This window comes from Plectrocnemia conspersa, unplaced genomic scaffold (assembly GCF_051122295.1).
Source record: "Plectrocnemia conspersa isolate PC_06_02 unplaced genomic scaffold, ASM5112229v1 ptg000003l, whole genome shotgun sequence".
Classification (NCBI taxonomy): domain Eukaryota; kingdom Metazoa; phylum Arthropoda; class Insecta; order Trichoptera; family Polycentropodidae; genus Plectrocnemia; species Plectrocnemia conspersa.
In genome coordinates, this window is record NW_028277167.1 from 29,549,102 (window position 1) to 29,562,948 (window position 13,847).

General features: G+C 29.2%; 1 protein-coding gene across 2 annotated transcripts in view; it reads left to right on the top strand.

Moving 5' to 3' along the window:
- Gycalpha99B (guanylate cyclase 1 soluble subunit alpha 2) overlaps positions 1–13,847 on the top strand; it is a 233,366-nt gene that overhangs the window by 195,043 nt on the left and 24,476 nt on the right. For both annotated transcript variants that reach the window (XM_088183129.1, XM_088183128.1), the window contains exons 3-5: positions 1,566–1,648; positions 9,796–9,878; positions 13,030–13,184. In XM_088183129.1, the coding sequence (XP_088039255.1) occupies positions 1,566–1,648; positions 9,796–9,878; positions 13,030–13,184 (321 nt within the window). The remainder of the gene's footprint in view (positions 1–1,565; positions 1,649–9,795; positions 9,879–13,029; positions 13,185–13,847) is intronic.

Consider the following 13,847-nt stretch of genomic DNA (forward strand, 5'->3'; position numbering starts at 1 on the left):
CAGTATCAAATATCTAAGGACATAAAAAATTAGAAAACGGGCGTTAAACGGTCAAACGCGAGATTTGAAACGAATCGAAAAACAAACACAAAAACTGGTCGGTGCAAAAACGAACGGTATAAATACAAACTATGCAAAAAAAAATCTAACGAGATTCATTAGCCCGTGTTTGTGCGGAGCACTGTTGAATTATCAAAGGTTTTAACTTCGTGTATAGAGGGTTATAGCTTTATACCTAGCGAAACCATTAGCACAACGACGACCTTTTACCTTTGTGTTGATTTTTCGCTTTTCAACCGAATGCACTTTGCAAATGAAAATAAATAAAATAAACACATACGAACGTGTATGGTTTGCTTTACGCGCGACACGTGAAAATAATAAAACGGACGTTGACGAATAAGCCTGTTTGTTTTTTTATGCGCCTGTCGATCTAATTGTAGCATTTTAATTGACTATGTGTAACGTAAAACTGGCTTTTACGTTTCACGTCAGTATATACGCACCGAAAGCGTTTGCATTTTTAATAAGACTTTATTTTTTATTTTCTTTATTTTTTACGGAATACTTAAGCTAAATCGGTAAATATTTAAATTTTTTGTATGATATGTAAAATATTTAATTAAATATTAGTCCAAAAATATTTATTTCTTTTAATATAACTGCTGTTTTATATCTTTCGCAACGTTTTGCTATATTATGCAGTGGTTTAGTCACGTGATTCATTTTTAACACATGTTTCGCAGAAAATTTAATAAATCACGCTTCTTAACCACACGGATATGCTTAATATCATACACGAAAAATCGGTATATATACCATGCTTATATTTTTATGAAGGGAAATATAAAAATAAATATATACGTATGTATAATATATATACGGAATTTTCAGGAGCAATCTTCAGGAGATAATTATTTTTGCCACACTTTTTTTTACATCAAAAAAAATAATGAGTTTTAGAGACCTGATTTAATAATTTTACCTTTAATGTTAAATAACACGTTAATCAAATGCAATTTTGCACATAATTTTAAGTAGCATGTAACTGTTTCATATTAATATAAAATATTATTTTATTATTCCGCGAGTTAGTATATTTATATTTTTTTATATTTTCGTATTGTCTGTCATATGTGTATTTTAGCATCTGCAGGAGAAAATTATTTTTTTTAATTTTGTTTCAAAACTTTTCGACCATTGATGTTGACGTCATCTTCTAGAAAGAAGCTAATCTGCTATTACAAACATATAAATGAAGTTATAATATCCCCCAGACTCTTTTCGTTATTTATTACAGTTAATTTGTACTTTTATGTGACCCTTAACACAACATGTGTAGTATCATACAGAGTTGTGAATTAAACTTTGGGGTAACGTAACAATTTGGGGCTAACCATCAGCGTTTCGCGTTAATGACCGCCTTTTGTAGGTTGACAGTTTATGAGACTCGCGTGTCGGGATTCAACTGTTGTAATCAAATTTAGAGTTATGCAACTGTTCGTGGAGAGCCTCGTTAGGCAACACTCGCAGCGAATATAACCATTTGTCGTTTTCGTTTTCAGAACGAATCGCTCCAGACCGCACTTCATTCACTCAAGGCAAAGGAATGCCAGGAAAACTTTTCCACCGACAAATACAAGTGCTTGTGAGTATAAACTTTTATTTATTATTTACTAATCGGAAAATTATTTCAGTAACGTATGTGAAAAAGATTGGCTTTACATTTAGGCATTTTAGAAAATATTTATTCCTGCCTTTTTTTGTGTTTTACACATCCTAATTTATTATATGAATTTATTTTTATTAATAAATAGTTGTCAAAAGTGTTATTTATATTGTCCTCACCTTAGTGGTTTTTAAAAACAAAGTTTATTATTATATTAATTTAATTCAACAATTGAGACCGTCGCGTATAGTGCTATATTTCTGTATGTGATTGACGTTGAGTTGGACTATGTGATGCGAAGAGAGAAGCGGCGGCTTCTGCGATCTTTGATGGTCTGAATTTGGATCGGCCTCCATTTGATCGAAATTCGTACTAAGAGCTCTCGATAAATGGCGCACAACCGACTGTGCAAAACCTATATATATGATATTAAAGCCATTAATTGCTAATGAGCCGGTGAAAAAGGGCTTATGCTCGACCATAAGGAAAAGGTTGAAAATTCTGTTTTTTAGCTTACGAAGTTATAATGTAAATTTCAATAAAGAGAAAGTCTCTAAAAAATTATTGTATGCATATACATGGCCCCCTTTATAGGATATTATATTTTCCGTCCCTTTCTGTGAAACGTCCAATTATAAATATTTTTTTAACAGATTATCGTTAGTCATTAGAGCAGATTACAAACGGAAATAGATTTGACTAGTATGCCTAGCAATTTTAAAGAGATTGCACATTTAAAATCTATTCTTAGCATGCGGACCAAATTAAAATAGGCAGTGAGCCAGATTTGGCCCACAGGCCGTAGTTTTCCATATAATCATAGTAACAATATTAATTCTGGGATAATGGATTGTCAGTGGTAACGCAATTATAGCTATTCTATAATTGCATAGTACACAAATAATTACATAAAAATACTATAAAAATAAAACACGCCACTAAAGACACGACTTACAGAGCAGATTATCCCGGGGAGCAGACCTTCGGCAGCGCTCCTTCGAGAGTATTTTGTTGGCCGGGTGCGTTTTTCTGACTCACTCTTTAGTGGGTCAGCTAAGAGTAACCTAGTTCTTCTAATAATTTAATACGCATCACTGTTTATATATATATATATATATATATATATATATATATATATATATATATATATATATATATATATATATATATATATATATATATATATATATATATATATATATATATATATATATATATATATATATATATATATATATATATATATATATATATATATATATATATATATATATATATATATATATATATATATATATATATATATATATATATATATATATATATATATATATATATATATATATATATATATATATATATATATATATATATATATATATATATATATATATATATATATATATATATATATATATATATATATAATATACTATAATATATTTTTTTTAATAATATAGTTTTGAGTATGTGTACAATTTTAAAATAACTGAAGTAGACAATATATTTGAGTGATGCAACTCTAATTGTCTTAGATTACATTTTAAAATAGATTAAATTTGAAGCTTTACATTGAAAAAGTATTTTTTACCCCTATCCCACATTTCTGAGTTGAATCCGACGACAATTAACCCTTTGTTCGTCCCGGGAGACCATTATGCGCGAGTCCCATTATTTAGTTGGATAATGGACCGACCGATTGTGTGACGCCTAAATATATTGCGATTCGAGCATTCGCTTTTGTTCCTCAAAACTCTTGTTTTCGAGTGTCATTCGGAAAATTGTGTAGTAAAGTGGGATTTCATTATTCGATACGATAATAATTCATGGAAACAGGATTATCTGTAAATACACAACGGTTTATTGGAGAAGATTCAATTTCTCGATTTAAGAATAATATTTTTGTTCCGAGAATATTAAAGTATAAATAAGGAATGTTTCAAAGCTATCAAATAATATGAAAAACAGGGTTCTAGGACACTAACCCCCTGGACATTTACCCCCCGGACAATAACCCCCCGTCAAAACCCCCCTGGACATTAACCCCCCGTACAAAAAACCCCCCGAGCAATTAGCCCCCCCGACAATTAACCCCCCGACAATTAGCTCCTCGTGCCAATAACCCCCTAACAATTAACCCCCGCCACGTATAAAGATAATACAGATATTACTTTACACGTTTCGTGACGCTCTGTTATACTTAATAAAAAATATAATAACGCCATTACCGAATTTTAGCTGTATTATACATACATATGTATCTAGCCAAAGGCTTCTTAAACTTTTTTCATTCACGACCCCATTTATGATTGTGAGCTTCTTCGCGACCACAGATAAATATAAAATAAAGATATATAAATTTGTGTTAATTTATTGATTATGTAACAACATACATATTACATACATATGAAAAAATATAGTCTTAGAATTTGCTTAGAAACATACAAAAATATCAAATTAAAAACTGCACAAAAAGTTGTAAAATTGTATTTATTATAGTTACAAAAATTATATGCCTTATTTATCATCAAAACTGCATTATGCAATAACATATATAAAAAAAAATATTGAGCAATATATATTGTCGCTGGAATATATTACCAGTATACAAAAATTAAAGGGAAAAATCGTTTTTTAATGAGACGGATGTGCTTGTTTTTTACTGCATAACAAATTAAATTTTGGTGCAATATTTGACACTGCTGGACGTAAAATCTCTTTAACATTTTTTAGCGATGAACGATATTAGGATTTAATATGGGTTAAAGCAGAAAAAGTGATTTCACATAAAGGTGTTAAATGGCAGAATAACATTTAATGCCATATCAGAAATTGTGAGCAATTCAGTTTTATTTCCGATCCAGAATTCAGTCAAGGGCTTGTTTGGAAAATCTAGTTTTAAGTTTGAGTAACTCGAAAGCTCAGCAAATTCCTCTTGGGCTTTATATGGCATTTGATCAATCTAACTCAAGCCATCAAAAATGGTTTTTGAATACAAGATAATTTTTTTAATCAATATTTGATATAAAATATTTACTAAACTGTGTTTCTAGCGTTTCTAAGTGACCTATAATAAATTTTGCGATAAAAGTTTTACAATGATTTTTCCACCCTACTTCTCCAAGTTTTGATCTTTTTATTAAAACTTTCAATTTTATCATTTGAAGATAATATATCGCAATTGGTTCTTTGAAGAGTAAGTTGATATCGTTTAATTTCTTAAAAATATCTGACAGATAACGCAGTTTGAATAGCCATAGGTCATTTTGAAAAAAAGCCGCAAGATCACATTTTTATTCAGTTGAAAATATTTGATACTGCCCATTCATATTAAACACTATTTTATTAAAATAATGACCATTTATTATAATACGTGGCGGGGGTTAATTGTCAGGGGGGCTATTGGCACGGGGGGTTAATTGTCGGGGGGTAAATTGTCGGGGGGTTAATTGTTCGGGGGGTTTTTTGTACGGGGGGTTAATGTCCAGGGGGGTTTTGACGGGGGGTTATTGTCCGGGGGGTAAATGTCCAGGGGGTTAGTGTCCTGATACCGAAAAACAGTTGTATTTCTATTTTTATCGTCATAACAACTAACCTTATTTCAGCAAAAAAAGTCAGTTTTTGGATTTTGCAGAAAAGTAAAACATGCTAGGGATTGCAATACCGGTAATACCAGTATTTACTTATTCTAAAATATTTACATTAAAGTTTATAGTAAAAATAGAATTTATGTTTCTTTTAACATAAGGATAACACATTCTATAAAAACATTACATTTATATAATTCAGCTAGTGCTAGTTCTTTCTTAGAATCTGAAAATTCAGATCGAATATCTAAATTTCCTGCTACTAATTTTCTCTCATGTCTAATATTTTTTAAACGTTTAAAAAGCAATAAAGTCAACAATAATTTGCAAACAAATTTTAACACAAACGGAGCCGCCTCATTCTGTACCTTTGAATAATAATGTTTATTGTGAAAGTACTATCTAGAAAGTAGGTGCCTTTAATAGCAATGCTCTGCTCCTTTTTTTGTATAATATGTATAAAAAAGAGCTAAAGGAACATATACCTGAAATACATAGATCTTTATACAATTCCTTCAGAGCAAAAATTTAGACGTATTTGTATCAAAAAATAATTACCTAAAACTAAATTAATTCATATGGACTAAATTCACTATCGACATCTTTGCACATCAATATCTATAAATAAAATACAATAACAACAAAAAATAATAGTGGGGTATTGTAAATTTTATCGTATTACAATACACGTATCGATTTTGCGTAAGAAAACCTAACAAGAGACCCTTTCGAGTTTTTACGAGCGTGTTTTATACCCGAATCCGAAATAAAAGTACGCACCATACGCAAAAAAATCATTCCACACACAGCATTGTATGCATTCGGGTTGAATAATTTTTCGAATAGTGAGGCTTCCTTAATAAACAATACAAAAGTTCGACCAAATTCAACCTAGGCCACCCGAGCGTAAATTTCTAAAGCGCTAAATCCGAGCTTTTACTTATTAAAGCTCCGTTCGGTCCGCCTAGCCTTTTTACCTGTCCCCTTGCGAACTTTGAGATTTACCGCAAAATAGCCGAGTGATGAGAAAACGAGAGCTTGATATAAGTAAAAGTACATACATATACTACATACGGCTAATAAAGGTACAAGAAAATTGCTTTTAATATCGTTTAAGAGCAATGCAGAGGAATCGTTTTAATCAGTGAGCCGAGAAATGCTCACGTACCTTACACCTGTGTGCTTCCAATATTTATACCTATGCATACATCGTTTCGTGCTATTCGCTCGAGACTAATTTAACACAACGTGCGTGGCATAGCGACGAATCAATTAATAATATTTAAGTAATTACCTATCAATGAATTTTTAAAAGGCAATTTTACATATAAGTTGGAGTTTGTATAATTTGTATTTGGTTATACTAGGTGTTAATCACACAAAAATTCCTAAGTCCCTACATATCGCATGATTAGATAATTGCTCAGTAAAATATGAAACACTGAATGCATTAATATATTTAAAATATTCCTTTTTAGAATATAATAACAGCAATGATAAATTATCTTGTTATGAAAAATTTGCCTTTGGAATTAAATATTATGTATGTAATGTAATATATGTAGTATAATATTCTTGTTTTTAACATAAAATAATATTCATTGTTTATTTGAACAATGTGTGTATAGAATAACGGACTTTTAATGTTTTGATGCCAAAGAAGTATGATTTACAACCGAAATAGTCGCCGGAAAAGCTGAGCACAGTTTATTTTAATAACATATATAAATTATCACATATATGGACAAATTTAGACGCAGTTATAAGGCGGTAAAGTTGAAATGTCAGGTCATGAAAATAGGAGTGTCGAGTTGTATTATTGTCAGCTGTGCTTTCTGTGAAGCAGCTGGGATATGTCGTGATGTTTTCTCGCGATTCTCTCTGGACGATTCGTTGATGTATCTTTTGGTCCAAGTGGCACATTTTTTATCACCTGTTGATGGGATTTGTGCCTATCCTTTATTTGAATTTTAATGTCTTTATTTTTATATTTTTCAATTTTTATGATTTTGGCCATCGTGACGTATCATGTTAACCTGTCAGATTACAAAGTTCTTAATTTTATTAAATAACTACTTTTGGTCTGAAGTAACTCTAGCAAATCGCAAATAAATATATTGCTTCTTGGACAATCCCCCGAAGTGTGTTTACGCCTTAAAATAAACGGTACAGATAAGCGACCCTCAATCTACAGCCTGCCGATTTTTTTTATGTGCGGCTCAACACTCATAATCGTTACCAAATATTTTCATAATTATTACCAATTATTTTAAAACTTTGAGTTGCACTGAAACAATTAATTGGCGTCACTTTGTTTCTTATAATTTTATATAATGTGTTGTATCAAAAACTTAAATTATAAATTAAATACTCACAATGACAGAATTTTCTTCAAAATTATCTTCAGAATGTATTATTAATGCTTCCAAATATTATCAGAAATTTAAAAAATGCAGCTCTCTGATTCTATCTGAGTTAGACGCATTGAAGATATTTTAAAATACATTTTTGCCAGCATCATAGAAGATTTAAAACAATGTAAATATTTATGTTTGGCTATGGATTCGAGTACCGACAATTTTAGCAACATCAAAGTGTTCCGTTTTTGTTAGATATTGCACTGAACAAAATTTAATTTATGAAATTTGTTTAAAAATTTTTCTATGAAGAATTAAACCAAAGGCACAGATTATCTCGATATTGTTAATACTTTTCTGTAAAATAATAATATTTATGTAAAAAAAATGTGTATGCACTGATAGATGTCTATCTATGATCGGATTTTAAAAATGATTTATTTTGCTATTATTGCAAAAATACAATTTAACAAACCTATTACGGTGATGAAAACCGTCACAAATATAGTCAATTATATCCGAGCATAAGAACTGAACCAAAGTAAATTTAAAAGTCTTTTGGAAGATATGGACAGTAGTTATAGCGATCTTTTACATGCCTCTGTGTTATGATTTGGTCTAAAACTGTAGAGCTGCAATAGTGTAAAATAAAAATAAGATGAAATAAAGTAATAATTTTTGAGTTTTCTTTTGGTACTATCCTGTTATCAAAAGTCTAATTTATTTTAAAAAATATATAATAATTTGGTCATACATAAAATTTTTTAATATATATTTATAAACGACATGTCAGAGTCAAGTAAAAATTTTACAATCCTCCTTTTTAACTCCTTGCATAGAATTCATGGGGTGTTCACTGTTATAATTAAAAAGTGATGCGAATACATTTTTATTGTCTCTGACTCGCTGTCTCCAAGCAATTTCAAACTTCAAATCATGACCGCTATAAATAATATTTTAATTCTAAATAAATTAAATATGTATGAAATAATAATTTTAAATAAATTTGCTCCCCGATCATCATTATATTTTGTATTTAGCTCGGAGGAAAAAATGGTTAAGTATGACCTCTCAGTTTAAAAAAAATAATATGGTGGTTGAAATCCCTAAGAAATTATTGCTAAAAATACCTTACTGTGCGTATTAATTTTTAAGCCGATGTAATCTCGGCAATGTGGAATGAACACGGTATCTGTAATCAAAATTATTGATATTAAATAAATTTTCACTTTAAATCCGTAAATTAAAATGTGTTATATTTATATAAAGAGCTTTGTTAAAGTCAATATTTCATTAACTCTGGTTAGCTTTCATTTAATATATTATTCGCAATTTAACATGGAAAATAATTATATACATAAATAGCTTTCAATAAGCTTAAATTTGTAAGACCTATTTATATCTAAAATGTGTACTAAATTTACGCATTATAGATAGAAGTTGGACTTAATTTTGATTATTTATTTGCTGTTCCTGTTCTCAAGCGAATTCAAAAGTATTCTTGCATATCTTTCGAGTTAATATTAACAGTGTAATTAAAACGAAACTTCTCCTAATCTTGTCTTATTCAAAACGCTTATGTCTGGAGTGGTTTGATTATTATTGCGCAAACTAAAATAACTCACAGCGAAAATTTTGATCAAAGACTCATGATGTTTATTTAATAATACGTCGATATATTTATTTAAAAAAATATTTTTTTAATTTTAAAATATCATGTTTTAAAAATATTTTACAATTATATTAGTCATTTACATTGGTATGATACACTCATATCTCCACATTTTACACAAATTGCAATAAAATGGCATTTTAATGATCCTAAACGGCCATTTGAGATGCTTACTAAGTTGAGACTGAAAAAAAAATATTTATTGCGCTTTTAACGCGTATATACAACAAATCCTTTTCTCGTGCACGAAGCCTGGTGGTCACCACAATATTTGTATGTACTTTTATTTGACTTTGTAACGGAATGTGTACTAGAATTGTATGTTTAGTTAGCCTGTTTATTTATTATGAACTTGTAATTATTACAATTTTCTAATTTTTGTGCAAAAATGTTATTTATAAAATATCTATGTTAAGACTTTCACAATAATAAAAACGCGATAAGCTAAATATTACCAGCAATTTTGTTGACATTTCGTAATATTAAATCTGTGTCTTTTTATTATTTCAGGGACAAGCTGCCGCCAGATGTAAGCAACTGCACAAATTACGCATATTTGGAGGACATTTACGAAACCATTTGCGCCGACGAATGTAAGTTAATTCTCCATCTTTATGTATGATTTTTTTATCATATTAATAATAATAAAAAAATACTCCACACGTCAACGACACACGCGAGTCACTTTGAATAGCAAATTTGAATTTACACACTGCGACAGCTCGAGTTAATTGTTTTGCCCTTTTCCCATAAACATATCTAGATATATACAGAGAAAAACAAAAATATAAATTAAAACACGTCACATACTCTGGATTACAAGTTGAGTGTTAATTTAAATCGAAAGCTCTCGGTGGTTAGTTTCAATTCTCGGTTTAAGTTGAAATTCGGAAATTGAGTTTGCAACTTAAAGTGAATTATGTGTATGTAATATTTTGCAAAGTTCGAACGCCTCGAACTTTGATTTATAGCGTTATGAGGTTATTGTGTATTCCAGATTTGCATTTACCATTAATTTTATATACAGTTCTGGAGTAGTGCAATTTTTTGAACACGGTACTTTTTCATTACAATACTTGGTAACTAATTTATTTTTATTTTACTGTTAAATGCCTAGTTAACACTACAAAACTAATTGTTTTTATCAAATAGAACATGTACATATTTTAAGAACGAGTTTTACCAAACGTGGTGGTTAATCGTCAAATTACAGTTACTTAAATACAAAAAACAATATATTTATATTTGAAAAACTATTTTTATTTGATTTTTTTCATTATTAAAACCACACTGTTATTAAAAATATTTATTATAAATATTATATATAAAATATCTTGTATATTTTATTTTTATTTTTTAGATTAGATTAGGACCATCGTGGCCTAACAGGTTACCCCAATGCGCCACGATGCTATATACTATATAATATGCACATATATTTGTTTACATAATCCATATAAAGTTAATATACTTGCTAAATTTCATCTGAAACGTTTAAAAAATGAGCAAAAATAGCTTTGAATTTTTGAAATATATATTATTTTAAGAATTCGAATCACATTGACTGTTTTTTTCTATATTTATTTATATTCGTAGACTCACTGCATTGTATTTTCTAGAAAACCCATCAATCTTTGTCTAGCGCAAAAAAGCTCCCTGTAACATTGAGCGATAAGGTATTTATTTTTGGAAGCAATTCAAAGGATTATATTATATTTTCACGATTTTTTAATAATATTTTTAATGTTAATTGAAAAAATAATTAAATAAAACAAAAAAAAATTAATCCTAAAATCTATTTAAAGGATTAGGATTATAACGCCCTAATCTTGTGAATTAAACCGCAAATCTGATTATAAATTTTCGCAAAAACATTTAGCTAGATTGTACTTTATTCTTCTAATCTTGAACGAGCGATTGACTCTAAATCCAAAACGAATTCAATTGAACTGTCAGAGAGGCACTCGTAGGCTTTATAGACAAATTTAAAGCCAATTATTAGTGCGATTTATACAGAGCTTAAGAAATTCATTTTACGTCAATTTATTCTACAAAGACAGACGTTATTTTATTTTCAAGAAAATTAAAAATTAATATAAATATACCATTATGCTAAATCTGTACTATTGTGTTTCTTATATAGTCACATATATAAATTTATATTTTAATAATTATAATACAAAATAATAATATTAAATAAATATTTTACAGTCATGAATAAAGTAGAACAATCGTCACATTTTAGACCTATTTATTTTCATTTTATTTATAATATTTTCTTCAGTTTTTTTTATGTTTTTGATATTAAACTTCATTTAATAAATAATTTATGTTGTATTTTACAAGATTAGTAAAACAATTTTATCATTATTCTATATACAGTCATATGTACAAAAACATTGCAAAAACTCGACGCGTAATAATCACGTGCTCTTAAATTTATACCCTGTGCTTGTTCGGTCGCCTTGAAGGGCGGCACCTATGTGTAAATACACAGAGCTACATTATTTATATTTTTACCGCGAATATTTTTTTATTAATTTTTTATATATAGTTACATATTTTTTGGATTTATTTATTTTTAAAATAAATAATGCTTTATTAATTTAAAAAATGTTTTTTTAAATTTAACCCTGTTTTCAGCAGTCACGTGTGAATCAACTCATGAGAAAAAATAAATAACCTTAATTTAATAGGCATTTAAAGTAACATTAATTTCATTTCTAATAAAGCAATAAATGTGATATTTATAAATTAAATTTTAATCTATACAAACAACTTAACTTAGGTATTTGATCTGAATTTTCAGATCGATAACCTAAATTTACTGTTACCAATTTACTTCATTAACATTTTTTCTTTTGTATAATATTTTTAACGTTTAAAAACCAACAATAATTTGCAAGCAAATGTTAACACATGAACGTCAAAAAACTACTTTGAATAATAATGGTATTATGAAAGTTCTACCTAAAAAGTGGGTGCTTTTGAAGGCAATGTTCCGCTCTTTTTATTACTTGTATGTATAAAAAGTGCTAAAGGAACTTAAACCTGAAATACATTAATACATACATCTTAAACAACTGTAGCTTAGTTCAGATTCATTATTTGAGGTCGATTTTTATTTTTTTATAAATATATTCTTGCTATGATTTTTTCCAGAGCCCCCCGGAAATTTCCCCCCCCCCCTAATAAATGTAATGACAATCCTTATATTTTGAAAAAGCAACAAAAATAATTCAATTATTTCTGAAAATGATGAAAAATTATTCGCAATATAAATATATTATTTATTACACATATCAGATGGCTTAGTAAAATAAATATAATTGAGCAATTAATAATCAATGATGCAATGTGTCTCGATCACCCATAATCGTTGCAACAAAATAAGTCACAATAAGTATTGCTAAAAGAGTCTAATAGTTCTATTATGAGGCTCTTTTAGCTTATCATATAATTTGTGTTCCTCTCTTCTTCTTAGAAAGTTGCCATTAACAAAGTTCGGATCCGGACGGATCTATTTACTAATTATATAATTTTATGCGTTTTAAACAGGTAACATTTAAAATTTAAAATACACTTAAAATATATATTATATTTACGAGCATCTATTAATTAATTAAATGTATAGAATTGGAAGCAATTTAAAAAGTAAGGCACTCTCATAATTGCACGCCACCTTAAGAGGTCCTCAATTATCTAGGTCGCAACGTAATAATATGGTCGTAATTGTGTTTGCAGCTCTAGATCCGTCTCATTTTCTGGAGCAGCTGGGAAGCGAGCTGGTGGCTAGATGCTGCACTGGTCGCCTGGAGAGAGCTCTCAGGTGCCTCGGCGGAGATCTGCAAGACTTTTTAGCCACTTTGGACAGCGTACACGATGTGCTCTACAACCAAGTGAGTCCGTCGATAATTGCTTTAACGACCCCTGTTCTTTCCTACATATTAACTCCTCTCCCTTAACTGGTGATAAATGAGAAAACTTTCCCCCATATATTTTATTCGTATTTAATCACGTCCTAAAGAATCGCTTAAGCACTTTGCTCTGGTGAACGAATAATTGTGTAAATGTTTTTTTCTTAAGATACACATAGGAAACAGGGGACAATAAAAACTTTTTTTATTCAGTAGCATAGACATATAATATAATAAAACGTGTATGCCTAAATTTAATTAATCATTCTCTAAGTAAGTTCATAACTAACTATGTCGAATGTTTTTTTAAAAGTCGGTGAAGACTACATCAACCTTGATGTTGTCATCGCCTTTGAGAGGCATAAGAAGTTTGTTTATTTTGAGCAACTTTAACGAAAACGGTGATTTTGGTCTGCTAATGCAAAAAATTGACACATTGGATTTTGCTAACGAACATATACAGGGAGCTCAAGAATTCTATACTGTCACTAAAATTCAACTTTAAATATGTATAAATAAGCTCACACTGACCTTAACTATATTGCAAGCGTATGTATAGTGCGTCGATCGACTCGTAACACTAAACGTGTTTTGGAAAAAAAAACTTTTTTTTTTAATTTTAATTTTTTTAAACAGTATCATAAG